A 20281-nucleotide genomic window follows, 5' to 3' on the forward strand; every position below is an offset into this window, starting at 1 on the left:
TGTGGGTTTTAAATTTTTATAAAGTTTAATTTATATTGAGGGTACTTGTGTAGGACTTTTTATTTCCTAGTTTTCCTTGCTCACGTGAGCTCTAAACACTTTTTTTTTCCCCCAAGCTTTTGTGTGCAATCTTTTATTTCTATCACCATATTCCCTTTTTCTATCACTTGGACTCGCATCGTGTGTCAAGCAAATCTACTGAAAAGGGGTTTTCTCAGATTTTTGCAGGGAATCAAGCCTGAGAAATCTCTAAATTGGACTATGGTGAAGCACAAAGCAGGGAGCTACTTATTCACCACAGCAACAGACACTTTACTGCCTACTTGCCAGCATTACAAGGTGTGACTACAACCAATTTCTCAATATACAGATGACGTGCTGCATATGTAGCATTCTTTTAAATTAATATCTATGCATTTGGAATCGAGAATGGTTTTTAAAAAAAAATCAGTTTGGTTTTTCTTTCTGTACATTTTTTTTTTTTTTTTTTTTAAATAACCTTAACAAGAAACGAACAAAACCCCGACATTTCCGTGTAGTTATTCTATTGTGACAAAGCGGCGCTCCCAAAGTTGCACATCTTTGGAGTGATTTGGTGCCTGCCCTGTGGATGAGCTTTAAATAGCAGCTTTGTAATGGGCTAAAGCAACACTATCTGGTGCTGTGTCCTACACTCTTTCTCCTGCAGGGAGCGCTGTTAAACCAGCAAAACAGCTACTGTAACATTATCAGCTAATCCAACAGCAGGGACACCTCACTTCACCATTAATTGTTTTTAATTTTTTTGTACAAAAGACCCTGTTTGTTGTCAGTCTTCTCAAACAGTTCTGTAAAACTTAACGTGCTAATACTGTTCTCGTCAGCTTGAGTTTTCTGCAGCTTAATACGGCGCTACAGCATACAAAACGCTTACCACAGTACGTTGGTTGACTTGTGTAAACCAGAAGCCGCCATGTAAGATGGATGGTGCCTTTTTTCCGCAGTCTTTTCTTTCTTTTCTTTGTTTCCTTTTTAAAATGAACATCTTATGATAGAAAGTTAAACTGGGACATAACAGGCTTGTACTTTGTTAACGGCCATTTGTGAAAACATTTTTAAACGTCTTAAATGAGGCCTCCAAACACACTTTGTTTTGTAGAGACACAGGACTCTCGGTCGTGGTGTAAATATGCTCCCCTCCTGTTCTCTCTTTCATATGTATGCCTTTCTGATCGAATGGATGATTTTATTTTGTTTCTCTGAAATTTTACAATGTCCTTTTTAGTGGTATTTTGCAATGTCACAGTGGCTTGTTTCAGTGCTTCATTCAATGTATTAACCGGTATCCTTTTTGCAATTAAAACGATTGTATTTCACCTTTCTGGTTGTTGAGTTTCTTTTTTTTATTACTCTAACTGCAGAAAACTAATAGGAAATATGAAAAGTGAAGTGTGTGTGTGTGTGTGTGTGCGCTGGGAGACATAAAAATAAAGGACTAATGTAAAAATAGTAATTGTTCTCATTGTGGATCCCTCTACATAAGCATTTTCATCACCATGGGAACAAGAAATGCCTTTCTCATTGTCAGCTGTGACCTAATATATCAAACAGCTGATCAGCTGCCAGTAGTGTCAGGCTGGCAAGTTAGTATATGTGTTGCAGTCATCAAGATTTTTCAGAATTCGTGAGCTGATCATAGAGTCAAATATCTGTGGAGAAAGTACTGGCCACTTCATTAGTTACACCTTCCTAGCGCTGGCTTCAATGCCCCTTTTGCCTTCAGAGCTTCCCTTTGTTCTCCATGGTACCAATCCAACAAGGTGGTCATCAGATTTTGTTTCATATTGACAATTGCTGCAGATTTGTCAGCTTCATGTCTATGATCTCCCGTTCTTCCACATCTCAAAGGTTTGGCGTGTTATCCTGTGGAAAGCAAGCATCAGAAAATGGGCAAACTGTGGTCATAACGGGATGGACATGGTTAGCAACAGCACTTGGATAGACTGTGGCAATTAAACAATACTTAACAGGAGTTCGTCAAGAAAATATCCTCCACACTGATGCTACAAGCTTGAACCATTGACGCAAGACTACGTTTTCATGTTTATGCCTAATTCTGATCCCACCATCCAAATGCAAAGACTCATTAGACCAGGCAACATTTTCCAGTCTGTTGTCCAGCACCATCTGATGCTTTTGGTGTGTTCAGAGACGCTCTTCTGAATGCATCCTGGTTGGAACCAGTAGTTATCTGAGTTATTTTTACCTTCCCGTCAGCTCAAAGCAGTCTGTTTTCTGGCACCAACGAGGTATTGTCGCCCAGAGAACTGCTGCTCACTGGATATTTTTATTTTATGATTATTATCTGTAAACCATAGAGACGGTTATGAAGGATAATCCCAGTAGATCAGTTTCTGAAATGCTCAGAACAGCCTGTCTGGTATCAACAACTGAGCCACGTTCAAAGTCACTTAAATTACCCTTTTTCCTTAATTCTGATGCTCGGTGTGAACTTCAGGAGCTTATCTTGACTGTGTCTACCTGCCTAAATGCTCTGAGGAACTGCTATGTGATTGGCTGATTCAACATTTTCTTTAAGGAGCAATTGAACAGATGTACCTAAGAAATTGGCCAGGGAGTGCATGTCAGGTTTTAATAACTCTGAAATACTGGCCATAAATAAACAGTCTGGATTTATGCAAAAGTGACTGCTTCAGATTTTCACAGTTGGTACAAACATATCCCCATAATTGTCACTGTCATCAAGCGCTGTTTGTGCATTCATTATACTTGCAACAACACCCACTCATCCTTACACCTATCTAAACTATGGAATTTAATGATAGTGCTGTACAATAATTGCTTATTCACATAAGTGCATTTAATTTTTAATCCACACTATAAAACTATATTAAATATTAAAGGTTTTTAATGTAAATCCATTACACCAGCTTCTGTCTGGATCATGACTACAGACTTTTTTTTTGTTGTGCTGTGCTGGAGAACGTGGCCGCCTCCCAGCATCAAAGACTCTACAGTGGCGCTCTCTTCTGTAAGACTTAAGAATGGCACTACAAACACTGATTTTTAACAAAACCTGCGAGATGCTGGCTGTCGTTTGTTGCCATATGAATCTCCTGCCATCTGCTGGATGTTGTTTGTCTTCTAATTTGGCATTTTGCTCTAATGACGTTAAAGGTTCATTCAAGAGGCACGCCACAAAAATAAACATTTGAATTCCACTCTAACCTTTAAATGGGCATGTTTCAGAACGAGGTGGAAGATCAACAGAAACGTATCATTCACTATCTCACCTTTTAAAACGACTGTAAATGTTTGACAGGTTCTTTTTTCCTTAAAAAGAATGTTAAAAATGTAAAACCTGCAGAAAAGATTTTTGTGTAATGACTCTAAAGCTTGCCAAAGAAGTGAAACTGTGTAATGTCACAGGATCCATCGGGGTTGTTCATTGTTCAGATCAGACTAAACAAGAAATCCTCTGTTGTAAGCAGTTTCCTTAGTAAAGAAATAGTCATTCAAATGTAGATATGTGCCTGGTTTGCGAAAAGGATGACTATTTATGGGATGTACTGTCGGGGTGGGGCTGATGGTGAGTGCTTTTGTAAAGACACAAAAATCTGCTCTTATAGTTTAAGCAGCTGTGATACTCTTCAGACTTCACAATATTACATTACTGGAAGCTGTAAAACACTGAAATGTCTTCTGGAGCTACAGCAGTAGGCTTGTAAATGTAAAGTTTAAAGTAAAAAGAGCCATTCTCAAGAGAACATGATTGCACTCAGCAAAAATTTAAAAAAAAAAAAACACCTTTGCGCCACATTTGTACTTTTATTGCGGTTGTGAGATCGTTTCAGGAGGTCAGTCATCCTGAGAGGACTGTGACTATAGACCAAAGTATGTATGGAGCCCCGGTTTTGTTTGTTGATACTTTGAAGTGATCAAATCTACAACAGAATGGCTAAAAAAAGAAAAGAAGCCCAGAAAAGAGTTGAGGCCACAGCAGACTGAGATGCTGTGGCAGGACCTTTAAGAGTGATGTCCTGCAATGTTGTGAAGAAAAGCCAGAATTCCTTCTCAGTGACGTGAGAGACTGATAGTCATACAGAAAACAATACATCACAAATCCCTTCCATCATTCCCTTTCTTACACAGACTTAATTAAATTATAAGATGGGGGACAAGTGTCTAAATAAATGCTCCAAAGTTGAACAACACACAATATCTATATATTTTCTCTTTCAATATATACAAGATACTGAAAGTAAAAATAGTGCAGTTACCTTAGAGGGGGAGCTGTATAACAGGTAGGAATGATTTCCTGTAAGCTTCTGTAGTGCATTGCAATAGAATGAGTCGTTTGCAGAATGTGCTCCTGTGACCGTCCAGCACGTCACGGAGAGGGTGTGAAGGTTTGTCCAGTATAGTTTATAGACACCACAAAGGACACGTCATTTAGTAAAGCTCCACATCCATCCCTGCTTGAGGTGGTTCTACAAGCTGCTGAGTCATCGGGTGTACTTAAGTTTTCACAGAACTGCACAGAGTCCTGTGGAAACGTTCCAGAAATGATTATTTCTCACTGGCTTTATTTTTCCAATTTTATGACACAATGTAAATATAATGTAGATAAAACAGATCAATTTAAATCTCTCCTTCTTTAAGTGGTGATATGTAACTACACTTCTGTGATTACTCCACCCTCGCATGCTGTTTTGTGGCAAAATGTTTATATCTGACAGTTATACATTCCCACGAGGAAGAGGGCTTTGACAGCGCTGACCTCGTGACTCATTTACTGAAGAAACCATGAGACTGCGCTCATTAAAATTTTCATTATTTAAGTTATGACAGCGTTGATCTGGCCCCCCCGTTTCTACCACAGGAAGTGTTTCCTTCTTTTCAAACAATCTCATGTCGTATGGTGTGTGTCTAGATATCACCCCGCTCACTGATACACTCATTCTCGTTATCTATTGCTCACATCAGAAACTCATGTTTGGTATTTTCTCATATAACAGCTAATCCAGATGATTTATTGTTATTTTGAAAATCTGTTCTGTTTCTTTTTTGGCCTGTCTCCTTTACTCCTTCGTGGATTTACCTTATTAATGTTGGCTCAGTTTGTCCTCAGTTTTGAGCCTGGATTTAGCCACTCGAGATTTTTCTTAGTCAGGGGAAGTCAAAGTGTTTCTTGTGCTCTTTAAGCCCAGAACACTCAGTGCCTGCCAGTTTGTCTTATTACCACAGTTCACTTAAAGTGCAAGGATAACATATGGCTTATTAGTTATGTTTATTCAATTAGGCATGGTAAAAGTTAAAGAACAATAATGCAAGTTGTTGTTTTTTTTGTTTTTTAGCAGAGATATGCAACACTACATCAAGGAAACAGTGTTTGGATGTTTGTTAAATCTAAGTTTTAATGTTTAAGAAAAAACCAGGGCAGGTTCATACTTGCTTCACCTTAGTGGGGCTGGGTGGTAGTACCGAAAGTATTCAGTTTCAGTCCCCCACCGTCCCTCCCACCTTCCAATCACCATGTCAGCCTAACACCTCCTGCTGCAGAGGAGCTCGTCAGACCAGTTCTCAGGCACTGTGTTATGTGTTACTCTTTGTGGAAGCGCTCGGTGCTACAAGTTAAAACTCAAGAAACGGCATCTGGTTCTGAAAAAAGAAATCATCCAGATTGCACACTTTATGAAAGGACGTAACAACTTGCAGTGTCGAGTTTGGGACTGATCTTTAAACAGCTCTCACAGGAGCCCCCACGGGACGATTGGATGTGTTTGAGCCCATCACTGCAAGGACAAGACGACAGGTGAGTGCTGCTCTTAAGATTTTAAGCACTTAAGTGCTTTCAGTTTTAACATTCAACAAGTATATATGGTTTACTGTGGATTCATGGGATTTACTGCATCGGTGTTTTTCTTTTTTTAATTTGACTGAATGACTCAGATTTATCTTTGTTTTGGCCAGCAGCCATTTTTACTGTACCATTTAAAAGTAATTTTTATAACAATATAATATTTACATTTACCCAGGCACAAATCAGTATAAACTCAGACTATAAAATGCTTTAGTTTTTTGGGGAGGTTTTGTGGTATGAAACTAAAACACTGAACTGTATCTCTAAAAACACTGTCACGTGCCGGTGAATATGCCGGATATGGGGGGAGTATCAACTGCTATTCACATATTATACAGATTAAAAGGACAGTATGAGACATAATCTTGCAAAGTGCTGTTGAGAAACAAATGTTTTTATCATGTAAACACTTATAGTCCTTTAAAAAAAAAAAAAGAGTAAATGGAATAACCAACCAAAAATAGCCTGTCTGAGCGCTTTAGCCAGGAACTCTCAAACCGATAACAGTCACACAAGCACAAACTCACCAACAACTCTGTGTACTCCCTTACCCACAGACACAGAATGATTTGTTAATCCATTTCAGAAATCTGGGAGTCATGACATCATAAAGTGTTCGGGTCAAACAGTAAAATGTCAAGACGATAAGATCCAGTGCAGTAAGAACAATAACAACCGGGGTGTGGCTCTCAGCCACAAGCAAGTACAACACCTGGAAACTTCCTTGTTGTTGACCAGGAAGTTATAGGTGCACACCTGCCGTCTGAGAGGTATAGTGCAGATATGTTTTCTTGTCTTCAATGAGTTATCTGATTTTGAACTTTATAGAAAAATCTGAAAATTCTCATTCTTTAAATTTTGGAGTTAGCTCGATTCTTTCTGTCTGTCTGCTAGATCTGTGCACACTCTAAATCATGTTTCCTGTCCTGTCCTGTTTTTTTTTAACTTGTTTGATTTTATAAAGAAACAGTTACAAAGTTTTTCTTAATTCAATGCTTGTCGCTTCCAGTAAAGGATATTTGGTACACTGTGGTGTGTTATTCTTGGCAAAAATGAAATATCGAGCTTTATCAAAACTAATTATTTTGGCTCATGCTGACTAAACGCAGCACTCAGAAGTTGACATGAGTGGGACAAAGAGTTCAAGAGTCATTTCCCGGAGAAAACAGCTGTGATGATGATCACTCCCTCTGCCACAAAGTAAAATGTAGCCATAATATAATTAATATTATTCTCACAATACGAGGCAGTTTACATAAAGTCTTTACGCCACAAATATTGTTAGTGCTGTTGATCTTTGAATGATATGCAATGTATGTTTATTTACTTTCTCTTAAGATTTCAAACACTATAGATGGATCTAAATCAGTGTAAAACACTTGATTCAATCAGAAAACTGCAGCTCGTCAGATGATTAAAAATCCCTTTACATCAAATGTTTCATTTTTTTTTTATCCGTGAGCTCTGTGTTCTAACTGTAAAGTTTTCATTTCCTGTTTTAGAATATAGTTAATAAGAAAGTTGCATATTGCTATGTAAACACCGTATGCTCATCGGTAAACCTAGACTGTCTCGAGGGACTTTGGGTCAAAGGTCGGTCTGCTATGATCTGGCAATGAAACAACACTGAGATTTACGAGAACAGTTTCAGCTGGATTTGCCCAATAACGATCAGCTTTGGGACCTCCTACCCTTACAAAGTCTGAAAATGTCTGGTGTCTCTCATCGATCTGCAGCTGTGAGGCTTCAGCACGATGGTCTCCTCTGTGAAGCCGTACAAAAAACAGCACTACGCTGACCTGAAGAATGACTGCATCAGGAACAAGACGCTGTTTGAGGATCCCGAGTTTCCAGCCACCAACACTTCACTCTATTATAACAAACCACCTCCTGGTAGGGTAAAGTGGAAACGACCCGGGGTAAGTGGCCAAGGCTAATATCCATCAAGCCACATGTTTGTTTTTAAGACAGCATGTAAGAAAAGAAAAAACTAAACCTATAATTATACTTATATACTTTTTTTCAATACTGTTAAAGTCTTAACAGTCTGTCATGTTATTTTCTCTGTTGTAGGAGATAAGTAAAAAACCTCATCTGTTTGTTGAGGGCATCAGCTCCCATGATTTGAACCAGGGAGTTGTGGGAAACTGCTGGTTTGTTGCAGCCTGCTCTTGTCTGGCCTTGAAGCCAAAGCTCTGGCAGAAGGTGTGTTAACTTTGTTGCTTTATTCTTAATGTGGGTGTCGAGGAGTTGGTGCATTAAAGTTGATAACTGTACATTAATAAAACTTAAATACTGTAACTATAGCAGCAGGGTATTCGTTTCAGGAAGGAAGTTCTCCCATGGATATATTCAATATATCTGGCAGACAAACATATTATATTGTACTGTAACTTTGCTAATAGCTAAGGGCAAAGGGACTATGAAACCTGAGAGATACAAAATTCAGCTATTTAGAAAATTGTCTGTGAAACTTGACTGTAGTGGGTTTATCTTTTTTTCTTAAATAAAATACAAATCAAAGAAGAAGAGGGAAAAGAGGGAAACCTGAAGAGGAACTGGAGGGGCTTAGCGATGGAGAATAAATGTCAACCAAAACGTTTTGGTCCTTTGTAGAAATCTTTCACCTTTTTTCCACATTTTAATTGCAAGAAGCAGAGGAAGAAAAACTGAAAGTGTGAGGATACATCAGCTATGCATTCTATGTCACTTATTTTGTCTTACCCACTCCACATTATATGTTCTCAAATCCCTGGGGTTGGTACAACTAGAGAACTTAATGGCCAATTCTTTATTACAGCATTTTGTAATTTAAGCAAACAGACCATCAGTGCCATCCACTGCAAACGTTTGATTTTAGAACACACATAAAACACTACAACAGACTCTCTGTGAAAACACAAGAACAACAGATGTGGTAAATTACACCAGCATTTATTGGTAAGCTAATGTAAGCTAATGTGAACTACAGTAAATAGGCATGCTTCCACTATACTATGTAGAACTGCAGATCTTTAGTCTGAATTTTGCGTGCACTCAGTGCTTTATGAGCAAAGATGTCATTTAAAGGGTTTTGTTGAACTCGTTATAGTGTATACGTTTTGGTGATTTTGTTCAAATCTATCTGTTGTGGGCACGTTTCATTTTGGGTGTCGTGGCATGCCAAACCAGGTGATTCCTGACTGGAAGGAGCAGGAGTGGGATGACAAACACCCCGAGAACTACGCAGGAATCTTCCACTTTCAGTTCTGGATCTTTGGTGAGTGGATCGACGTGGTGGTTGATGACCGACTCCCTACGATCAATGAAGAACTCATCTACTGCCACTCGAAAGACCCCAACGAATTCTGGAGTGCTCTGCTGGAAAAGGCCTATGCAAAGTCAGTAAACTTTAAATGGCCTGATTTTTGGGGGGGGGGGGAGAGAGACTCTTACTTGGTTTAGTTTTAGGTCCCGTCTGCATTTATAATGCTTTGAACTAAACTTCTGCATTTCTTACACCATCTGTGCCCAGGCTCTCTGGCTGCTATCAGTCCCTTGAGGGCGGAAACACTGGTGATGCTGTGGTGGATTTCAGTGGAGCTGTATCTGAAGCCATCAGCCTAGAGGAAGGGCAATTTTATAAGGACCAAGGAAAACAAGACAAACTTTTTGATGACCTGCTGAAGGTGTACGACCGAGGAGGAATCATAAGCTGCTCCATCAGGGTCTGTGCTGTTTCTGAATATACACGTCTTTGTGTTTTAAGCACTTTAAACATGCCGATAGTAATTGTTTGCAAAATATTACAGGCACAGCCTCATGAAATTGAGTTCAAGATGATGAACGGGCTCGTGAAAGGCCATGCGTACTCAGTAACTGCAGTGAAGAGGGTTCGTTTGGGTCATGGGCTGCTGGCCTACTTCAAGAAAGAAACCATTCCTCTGATCCGTATGAGAAATCCCTGGGGTAAGATTGAATGGAAAGGAGCCTGGAGTGACAGGTGAGCAGGAAGCTTGTTATAGTTAATTTTGTCTTTGCTATGTGTTCTGATTTCAGCAGGCACTGTGCCAAAAAATTTCAAAGCCTTTTTAAATGTCTGCCTTACGAACTTGTTTTGGTGTTTTTTGGATTCATATGGAAAACAGAGCTGTGGTTCATTGGTTCAAATAGTTCAATGACATTTGATTTTATTTATGTAGCAAATCACAACAGATGCCACAAGGCACTTTACATCGGAAGATGAAGAAGCTATAAAGACCCTAAAGACAATCAGACCCAGCCTTAACTATATTCTTTATCAAAAAGGAAAGTTTCAATACTAATTTTAAAAGTAGAGAAGGTGTCTGTCTCTTGAGTCCAAACTGGGAGCTGGTTCCACAGTGGCGTGAAGGCTGAAGGCTCCTCCTCCCATTTTACTTTTAAATACCTGAGAGACCCCAAGTAAGACCCCAGTCTGAAAGCAAAGTGCTCTAATGGGGTATACACTAATGCAAGGTCTTTAGGATACGATGGAGAATGATTATTTAAGCCTTGTATAACAGGAGAAGAATTTTAATTAATTGATTCTTTATTTGACAGAGAACCAGTGAAGAGAAGCCAATATGGGACAAATACACCCTCTATTTCTAGTCCGTGTCAGTACTCTCAACTAACTACTGGATCAACTAAAGCCTTTTTAGGGAGTTTTTGGGAGAGCCTGATAATAATGAATTGCAATGACTAAGCCTAATAATGCCAAATAATGACTTCTTCATGGCAAAACCTCCATCTGTCTGTAATTTAATTTTGTAATGTAATTTAATGTTAGGGCAAGTTGTTGGCTAATACTCAGGGATGTTACAGCATTTTAGATTGAACTATTTACAGACTTTTACAGAGAACTATAAAAGGAGTTTCAGGTATTTTTATTTTTTCAGTGTTATAAAGTCTCTGTGGAAACTTTTGCTACTGGCTCGGACAGGCAATTTTCTGAAAATGAAAAAATGTCTTTTGATCTGTGCGCTGTTTGTAAGCGCATTAAACATTCTGCCTTGCTTTATTGTTGTTTGCCAGTTCTGAGGAATGGGCAAAGGTTGGTGACACAGAGAGGCATAAGCTTGGCATCACAGTGGAAGATGATGGAGAGTTCTGGTAAGTGATGAATTTCCTCAATCACAGCACTATTTCAGGACAGTTTATCCCACTTTTCCAGATTTTAATAATAGATTCCGTTCAAATCTTCAGGATGTCATTTACAGACTGGTGCAAGTTCTTCACTGATTCAGACGTGTGCCGTGTCATAAATACTTCATTGATTAGCGTCCATAAGACTTGGCATGAGTACGTGCACTTTGGCAGCTGGACCAAAAATGCTGACCCACTTCTAAACCGCTGTGGCGGCTGTGCTAACCACAAACGGACATTCCTGCAGAACCCACAGGTACAGCAGGCTCTGGATGACCTCTCTCCTTATATCACCTCTGTTCATGTATGTGTACACATCTGTGATGGCTCCATTTCAACTTCTTTTGCAGTATTTATTTGATGTGACAAAGGAGACTGATGAGGTCCTCATCTCGTTGCAACAGAGAGACATGAAAATCCACAGACCTCAAGGTCACGGAGAAAACCTTAGCATTGGCTTTGGCATCTTTAAGGTATCACAGTGTCATGTAACCCTTCCATATGTGGGAAAGACTGTGTTTGTGGCAGATGTGAAATGCTTAAAATATAGCCAAACATGTCATACTCATTTGTCAGAATAATGTCTGCTGTGTGTGCTGAGTTTGAGGGGACTTGCTTCACAGCTATTGTAAATGTTTAAAGTCTAAAGAAAGTCAAAATGTGTCAAATTGTCTCAATATGCAGGACTAGAAATGAGGGATAATATTACGGTGCAGTCCCACATTTAGTGAACGGCTCATTATTCTTGTCTGGAATGAAAACATTAATCAAAGTTCAGTTTATTTTGGTCAAAAGCAAAGCCTTTTCACCCCATCCTGGCATCACTTGACTTTCTCTTCTCATTTAATGACCAAACAGTGATAAGTTTGTTTTTTCCAACAACTTACACCCCTTGAGTGTTTTATCAGAACCAAAACAGACCATTTCAGCAGCCTGAACCATAAATGATTAAACACAAAAAGGTACCACATACTTTCTGTGATTGCTTCAGGCTGAAAAGCAGCGTGGAACCGAACACCAAACTCAAATCTTTGTGATGATTTCAGACGGCTCGGATGCCTGTGTTCTTGTGCAGCAGTGTGCAGGGATTATTTAGGACTCATGTGTTATGTCTGCTAAATCATAACCAGGCCAAAAAAAAGCTGAAAAGTATGAAATACATGGATACACTGAGTTCTGAAACAGACACGAGATACAATAAGTGCCCATCACTATAACCTGGGGTATGTTTCAGAAACGGGTTTAAAACTTGATGTTGTCCTGAATGTTGCGATTAGATTGTCACCTTTAAATGAGACCATGAAACCCAGTGTGACAAAACTGACAGCCCATTTCCTGTAATGAGACTTTAGTTGACAGAGACATGGCAAAGTTCAGACACACACTTTGCACTATTATCACGCTGATAGAAGTGCTGCCAAAACTCTGGACAGGAATGAATATCAGCACCATAAAAAGCTTTTAATTAAAAAAAGAAAGAGAACAGAAAAAGCCGTGTGCGGGTGGCCCACTGTGGAAGTGAAATGTTAAATCTTTATTCAACCATGTATGTTTATCATACAAGTAATGTGTCCTCTTCCTCTATCGGGCACTTCTTCTAAACCACAGATGTTACGATTAGATTCATGTCTGCTTTGTTTGTGGTGAAAAAAAAATCACATTTAATGCCATTGTATTTTTTTTTTTCATAAACAAGAAGAAAGAAGCCGATCAGTCAACACAGTAATGCGCGTGTTAAAATTCAATTATTGTTTCTATTTTGTGCCACCAGGAGGCAGAAAACTCTAAGTGTGAAGCATCTTTTCCACTTCTCTTTACTACGCTGTTTAAAGGCATCAATTAAAGTATATGATGAACAAGAAGAACATGTATTCGTTGACTCTGGCACAATTCAAATGTACAAAATTAGCAAAATGCAGTTTAAAAGTCATTTTTCTGCCCAGGATTGCTACTATACTGATGCAGCTGACTGCGGTGGAGCGGAAGGTTTTGCTCCTTCATGCAGTAAAAAGTGCAGCTCATTAGAGTTCAAGTCACCTTTAAGTAAAATGGCAATAAATTAAACAGGGAAAAATGAAATTCTGCTACCCAGATTTGTTTTTTATAGTAGACGTAATTTATGTAATCTTATATATTTTTGCTACGTTGTATTATTTTGATCAATTGTTTTTGCAAGCTAATCTTGCAGTCAAGCTCACCCTGTGTGCCAAGCTGCATTCATTTTGAGCGTACTATATGCTTCTTAGGTGATATTTTCATGTGTCACTTGTAATAGAATTTCCTTTGAAATTTATTGAAGTAGCTCCAAACTGTGTTGCACAGGATTTTTGTAAATTATGCTTACAAAATATCAAATTCTTTTCCAGGTGGAGCTGAACAGGAAGTACCGTTTACATGACATCCTGACCCAAAAGTGTGTAAATACGTCAACCTACATCAATGCTCGGACAGTGTTCATGAGGATCAGTCTGACTCAGGGTCGATATGTCATCTTCCCCACCACCTTCCAGCCTTTTACGCTGGGCGATTTCATGCTCCGGGTTTTCACTGATGTGGAGTCCGGCTGCAGGTAGGACAGTGCCTTAGATGTGAGGTCAAGCCAACAACAGTGTGTAGCTGAGTTTGTCAGACAAAAATGTAATATTAATAACTCTAAAAAATAACGCACTTATCTGGGAAAGTGACTGATATGGGAGCTGTTTGTACGTTTTTAGACATGAATGGGAATTCTCCAAGAAAACATTCAAATGAGTGTTTTGGGAAATAGGGACCATTTAAATGTGATTTACAGTAACTTCTATTGCTTTTCTTGGCCAAATATTTTATTTTGCCAGATTTTGTTTTGTTTCTTTTTGGCACAGCAACTCATAGTCATTCATTAATGATACAGGTCATCCACTCAGCCCTGCCCTGATGCCCTGAATCATAGGTGTAATGTTACTGTTCCACTCTCTCAATTTGCCTCTAGTAAGAACAAGGCCACATTGCCAACTCTTAACTCTTCTCTACTCTCACAGGGAGCTGACAGTGGACAAGCCACAGGTAAAATGCTGGAGTTCAATCATTGGTTACCCACAAGCTGTGACTCATGTCTATGTACATTCAGCTGAGGGGCTGCAGAATCAGGACCGCACAGGAGGTTAGAAGACTTTCCACAAGTTAAACTTCCTGCTATAACACTTCTGTTCAGCGTGATGAGTCTTTAATCCACCAAATCTGGTTCTCTTTCACGCAGGTGCAGACCCCTACGTGATCATATCATGTGAGGGCAAGTCAGTCAAATCCACCATCCACAAGGACACCTTAAACCCAGAGTTTGCAACTAGCGGTGTTTTCTACAGGAAAAAGCCGAGCAAGCCCATAACTGTGCAGGTAATATGCAGTCTATCTCATTAGTCCTGCTTAATGGAATTATTCTCAGTGACTGGTGGAGCAAAGGGATTTCTCACCTCTGTCCGGTTGAAACTATGGCTCTCAGACATGTCTGCTTTTCAGAGATCAGCGTTATTTTAATCTCAAAGACTGTAAAGATTTCATTAAAGAGTTTGTAAAAGGCTTCAAGAGCATAAGAAAACAAATTTCCCAGCTTTTAACAGTGAACAAACTTTCAATTTACCTGAAGTCTTACACACAATTCTGCAAATATAAACTAAGTGCTGTCTCTGCTCATAAAAGCCAAAATTTGCATATTGGACCAAGTCTCATCCTGCATGTGCAAATCTTAAATTCCTAATCTGTTTAATGAGTGAAAACATTTGTTTTGCCATTAAATTTTAGAGTGTGGAGATAAATATATTTCAAACTGACTGTTTCTCCTCAGGTGTGGAACAGCAACGCAGTGAAGGATGAATTTATGGGCCAAGTCGTGTTGTCCGGGTCAGTGAACGACCCCACCGAACCTCAGAGGCTTCAGCTCACAGATCAAGGACGGCAGATGCCTGGCATCATCGGCCTAAGGATCGTCACCTCGGTTCAGCTGACTGCCATATGACCGGAGAGAGGGCTGAATCCTTTCTCAGCTTTAACGTGAACATATTGTGTAACTTATTTGACAAGCATCAAAACCAGCAGTGGGATGCATTTGTATGAAGGTGAATTTATGTGAGCAGGGAACTATGGGACAAACTGAAAATCTCTCCCTTTTCGTTACTTTTGATCTTTTTTTTTTATTCATGCTTTTATAATTTATATATAAAGTTTTTATTTTGATGTGTTTGTAACCCCGATTATTCTGATACGACACTGTGAGAAACATGGCAGGATTTGTCCTTCAGGCCTCACAGTTATCAAGATCGCGGCCTGTACAGCCGCCTTTTTGCAGAGTAACGTGTTACATGCTACACCTGGTGTTACACGTATGCATTCCTCTTCCGTTTCTTTCCTCCAGCAGTTTACAATCATGGTTCGTTCTCATGAGTACTAAGAAAATCCTCAATGGAACAAAAATTAAAAGAAATCCTAAGACCAAACACTGCTACGACTCTGGTTTTCTTCCTCTTTTTATTTCAGTCCAGTTCCCAAACTGCAATATTTTGTTGTTTTTTTTTCCTTCAGTTTTTTTTTGTTTTTTGGACACTCAAGACACAGCCATGCACAATTCAAAGTTCAAAAAGTCTATTGCTTCAACCACAATTAAAAATAGTTTATCCAAAACCTCATTTCCCCTTCACTCATTTGTCCTTTTCCAAAGATGGGGGAAGGCCTGCTGAGGTGTGCCAGATGGATCAGCAGTTTTACAAAGCTAGACAATAATAAGAGTAGTAGTAATAATAATCATAATAATAATAAAGATAATAATTTAAAAAGTAACATTTTTTGTCTTTGTTCCATTCTCTTGATAGACATTAATAGAGGAATTTTCACACCACGTGTACAGGTTTACACATTCAGAAGATAGGAATGTACAGGAGCAACCACAGAAAAGGGGGCACGTCGGCGGTGTCTCGTCCCGAAATTCACCTTTGTGCTCATAGTTCAGACCTGTACATGGGGCAGAGGCCAGATGTCCCAGGGCTGGCGAAGCTTCCTAACAGGCCACCCACACCTACCACGCGCACTCACACACGCACACACGCAGAAACACTCAGCAGTGGTATTCAGGACAGACTGTGTGGGCCTGCACACAGAGTGCCGCATTCATCGGCTCTCTGTCCGGATGAAGGAGTGTCCTATAGAGCCCAAACAGGAGAGGTGGATCCAGGAGTGCAGAGACGGCGTTTGTGTGTTTGCTTTTCTCTCTTTTTTTCTCTTCTATTTCCAGGGTGCAAAACAATTATTGATACATACCACAGAGCAACCTGAATATTGTCGTTTTAAGTTACATAGTTATGAAAAAAAGTGGGGGTTCCCGTCGTATTTACATACATACATACATATCCTAACAATCTTAACCTATCTGAAGATGACATACAGTGTATAGTTTGTTTTACATGCATGGATTCTGTTGCTTCCTCCTGTCTCACGTCACTCCTTCATCTTCTGCGCTGGACAGTGGAGGTACAATATGACTAAGCAGCTACCCTGCACCTCAAAGTCAAGGTGGACAACACGAGTGAGGCATCTTCTAGTGCAGATTGAGGTAGCCCCCTAACACACACGCACGCACGCACGCACACACACACGGGGGGGATGCTACATGGGAAATGTCCAATGAAGGCAGCAAATACAGACACAAAATCTAAACTTCTGTACAGAGGAGTGAGTTTAAGCAAACCCAGTATGGATGGAATGATGGCGATCAATGTGAATTTCGGCTAGGGTTTTCAGCGCTATAGGGCAAGGAACAATCGTAAAATGGCACTCCCTGCTTCACTCCCTTGATAACATCCCCCTCTTTTTGATCCGACGCACACCCAAAAGGTGATAAAATGTAAATATCACGGAAAGAATTTGCATAACATCCAATTAAATGGGGGGGGGGGGGGGGGGGGAGCATGAATGAGCAGCATCATAAGTACAAAAAGGAAGAAGGAAGGACGGAAGGAAGGAAGGAAGGAGGGGCAGCTGGTGGTCAGCGGCTCATTGGACACAACACATGCATTTGAAGTACTTTCCCTTTAGGTCGTGTTTGTCAGTTTCAATTGGATAAATATATTTTTTGTTCACAGCATTTGTTTGTTGGGTGTATCTTGACTAAGGACACTGTGATTCTTGGGGCATCCTTGGGTGTGATTGAGTGTGGCGCTGGACCTCCAACTTACTGTAGATGACCATCTTCTAGGATGAGTAAATGACAGATCGCCATAATATAAACATTATAAACATCTCAAGCACACAGCTCTGGCTCTGGTATCAGTGATCATGTGTGTCTGCAACAGGAAACAGCCAAAACTTCAGGCAACCATCGCCAACTCCAACTCTTCACCGATATGAAATGGATTAATAAAGGGTGTTTAAAGCTGGCATAGGTCATGTGAAATTATTCCTGACTTTTTCCCCTGTAGTGGCACCCCTACTACACGCATTTACAAACACACACACAGACACACAGAAAATGCAAAAATATTCCACCTTGAGATGTGACAGTCTGCAGAGGAGTAGCTATGTTTTTTCCACAGAGCCGTAGTCATGCAGGCAAAGGCTGGGTCCAGAATCACGCTCTCACATCAGCCAGTCCCTGCAGGTGCAGGTGTGGCCCGATGGTGCACCATGAAGGGAAGGACTGGAGGAGGGAAAATCAAGCCTAAAGCTTGCCAGGGAAGGAAATTCAGGCTCTTCAAGTTTAGTTTTTTTGTCTCTCCTCGTCGCTCTTGGAGCCTCTTCTTGAAAATGAGCACGCTTTCTTTTCAATTTTCTCATGTTTTTTTTTTTTTTTCGGTTTGGAAAGCAACCGCCTCCCAAACAGGACGTACGACACAAAGAAATGTGCACAGTTTGTATACGCGCACGCAGGCCAACACACCCACACACTCACACACACTTGTGATAGACTGCTCTACATGTACAGAGTGCTGGAGGAGTAAACGGGGAGACAAGGTCTTTTCAGCAGCATGGGCCGAGACGCTGCAAGGCCAGATGTCCATCCTACATTTGAGGCCTGGGGGTCTTTTGTCCTTGTGCTGTCACTGTAAGTCACACAAACCCCTCCTTGTGCTGTCACTGTCACGTCACCCGCCCCCCATACACCCAAGCCCCTGGATGTGATGAAAGCACTCATCGCAGGCAGGGCTCCAGCCTCGGGTGCGGACAGAGAGCACATCCTTAGCGACTGCTGTTCTTTATGGCTTCCTTTGCAGCTACAATCAGGGGCGTCAGGCTGGATAGAGGCTTCGCCAACTTGAGGAAAGAATGCTGAAAATGCAAAAAATTATTTTTAAAAATGTACCTATGAATCCAAAGAGTGTTGCAATATCATAAAAATACAGTTATGATTATTAAAACAAGCATAAGAGTAGATTTAATATAGTACGCTTAGAATCATATTATTCAATTCAATTCAGTTTTGCTTATATAGCGCCAAATCACAACAACAGTTGCCTCAAGGCACTTTATATTGTAAGGTAGACCCTGCAATAATACATTCAGAGAAAAAAAACCCAACAATCATATGACCCCTATGAGCAAGCACTTTGGCGACAGTGGGAAGGAAAAACTCCCTTTTAACAGGAAGAAACCTCTGGCAGAACCAGGCTCAGGGAGGGGCGGCCATCTACTGCGACCGGTTGGGGTGAGAGAAATTATTATTATCATTATCCAAGAATCATTATCCAGTTTCCAGGGTAACTAACAAAAGTTGATAACCTAGTACATGACCTGCCTATCCAAAAAGATAATTTTGTTAAAAGAACAAGATGATGAATGCCAAAATGCAACACTTTGAGCTTCAATTGTTAGTGCTCAATTTGGTTTTGTGCAGTAGTAAGAATTATGGCTTGTTTACAACACATCACTCACACAGTTGGATATATTCGTCAAAGTGCAGCAGATGGTAGCGTGTCTACACACTGTTTATTTCTCAAGTCTCTGTTTTTACCTGGAGCAACTCCTTGGCAGAACCTCTGCGGTCCACATCCATCTCCAGACAGCGGTTGAGGAAGTCTCTGAACACAGATGATAGTCTCTCTGGATTCTGCAGCTCTGGAGTCCCGTTGGTTGCGATCAGGTAGAGCGCCTGGAAAGATGATCGCGGTCAAACATGCAAGGACCGCAGAAAAAAGACATCCGAATATTTTATCTCCACGTAAACTGTAAGAACCATAGACGCCTACTGAGCCTCCGTGTTGTGGCTGTGCTTTGGCTCTTACCCTGAGTGGATTCTCATTCAGATAAGGTGGTTCTCCCTCCACCATCTCTATCGCCATGATTCCCAGAGACCAGATGTCCACTTTGGGGCCGTAAGCTTTCCGAGTCACCACCTCTGGTGCCATCCAGTAGGGCGTTCCCACCATTGTGCTGCGCTTGTTTTGCTCGGGAGTGATCTGAGCGCAGAAGCCGAAGTCGGCTGCAGGGAAGTGAGAGAGAGGGAGACAGAGAGACGCAAGGGTGTTTTAACATTGAGTCGTGCATTTCTATTCTTTTTATTTGATCCCAGCAGTCTTTCATTTAACACAACACAGTGTCTCTAAACCTGATCATACTCCACACCAAAGGCAAATTTTATTGAATAAAATGAATAAATGCTTACTCAGCTTCACGGATCCATCCATCCCTAAGAGGATGTTGTCACTTTTTATATCTCTATGGATAACTTGGTTGGAGTGTAGAAAGTCCAAAGCTTGCAGACACTGAAGAGAAAAAAAACCCATTACTAACTTCACCTACGAAAGAAAGTCTGTGTTCAGGAAAAATTTAGACGGTCCTTTTCTCTAGGCTGGGTAAAATGCGTAAACTTGTCTACATGAGTCCACCTTAATATTAGGATCATCTGGCAGTACTGCTGGTCTAAACTTGGCTTCTTACCTCTCTGCAGACTGCTGCAATCTGGCCTTCATCCATGCAGGTCTCAGTCACTACATCTGTCAGCGAGCCTCCAGCCAAATACTCCATCACCACCCAAAGCTCATCTCCTACCAGGTAACTAATAAAAGAGAAAGTGAGAAACACATATTTAATATTTCTTTGGCAAATCAAGTCTCAAGCATTGCCCAGAAAATGAGATGACAGAGCAGTCTACGACAAAAAGCAAGAGCTAAAGCATGCTACCGCTAGCTGTGGGCAAAGGGACATAAAGCAAAAGAAAAAAGGAGCCGAGTGGAACAGATGCTCGAAAGCTGCATGAGCTGAGTGCCCTTGCTGAATGCTTATATGGTTTTACAACAGTAGGTGTCAGTAATG

The 20281-nt window shown here is 40.4% G+C and overlaps 2 protein-coding genes across 6 annotated transcripts in view; one reads left to right on the top strand and one right to left on the bottom strand.

Moving 5' to 3' along the window:
* The first annotated feature begins 5451 nt into the window (after nt 1–5451).
* On the top strand, nt 5452–15477 carry LOC146509760 (calpain-5-like). 3 transcript variants are annotated; one of them, XM_085174400.1, is made up of 14 exons: nt 5452–5815; nt 6450–6633; nt 7600–7782; nt 7937–8068; nt 9035–9243; nt 9378–9570; nt 9655–9845; nt 10898–10975; nt 11069–11264; nt 11359–11481; nt 13375–13577; nt 14026–14147; nt 14244–14380; nt 14829–15477. In XM_085174400.1, the coding sequence occupies exons 3-14, from the start codon at nt 7618–7620 to the stop codon at nt 14997–14999; spliced, it is 1920 nt and encodes a 639-aa protein (XP_085030526.1). In that variant the 5' UTR covers nt 5452–5815; nt 6450–6633; nt 7600–7617; the 3' UTR covers nt 15000–15477. The 3 variants fall into 3 exon arrangements, with proteins under 3 accessions (XP_085030526.1, XP_085030524.1, XP_085030525.1); XM_085174398.1 differs by lacking the exon at nt 6450–6633 and having other exon boundaries at nt 5454–5815; XM_085174399.1 differs by lacking the exon at nt 5452–5815 and having other exon boundaries at nt 5829–6633.
* A 14-nt stretch (nt 15478–15491) lies between these two features.
* The window catches only part of LOC146509761 (serine/threonine-protein kinase PAK 3), a 49765-nt gene continuing 44975 nt past the window's right edge, over nt 15492–20281 (bottom strand). For all 3 annotated transcript variants that reach the window (XM_085174402.1, XM_085174401.1, XM_085174403.1), the window contains 5 exons: nt 19907–20024; nt 19632–19731; nt 19252–19448; nt 18981–19118; nt 15492–18298 (listed from right to left, as the gene is read on the bottom strand). In XM_085174402.1, the coding sequence (XP_085030528.1) occupies nt 18209–18298; nt 18981–19118; nt 19252–19448; nt 19632–19731; nt 19907–20024 (643 nt within the window). In that variant the 3' untranslated portion in view covers nt 15492–18208. The remainder of the gene's footprint in view (nt 18299–18980; nt 19119–19251; nt 19449–19631; nt 19732–19906; nt 20025–20281) is intronic.

This window comes from Neolamprologus multifasciatus, chromosome 10, assembly GCF_963576455.1.
Source record: "Neolamprologus multifasciatus chromosome 10, fNeoMul1.2, whole genome shotgun sequence".
NCBI lineage: Eukaryota > Metazoa > Chordata > Actinopteri > Cichliformes > Cichlidae > Neolamprologus > Neolamprologus multifasciatus.

Excerpts from the sequence above, each read along its gene's own strand:
- LOC146509760 (XM_085174400.1), top strand. The coding sequence starts at position 7,618 with ATGGTCTCCTCTGTGAAGCCGTACAAAAAACAGCACTACGCTGACCTG. Across the intron at positions 9,244-9,377 it reads CTGGAAAAGGCCTATGCAAA|GCTCTCTGGCTGCTATCAGT; the intron begins GTCAGTAAACTT and ends ATCTGTGCCCAG. Across the intron at positions 11,265-11,358 it reads CATTCCTGCAGAACCCACAG|TATTTATTTGATGTGACAAA; the intron begins GTACAGCAGGCT and ends CTTCTTTTGCAG.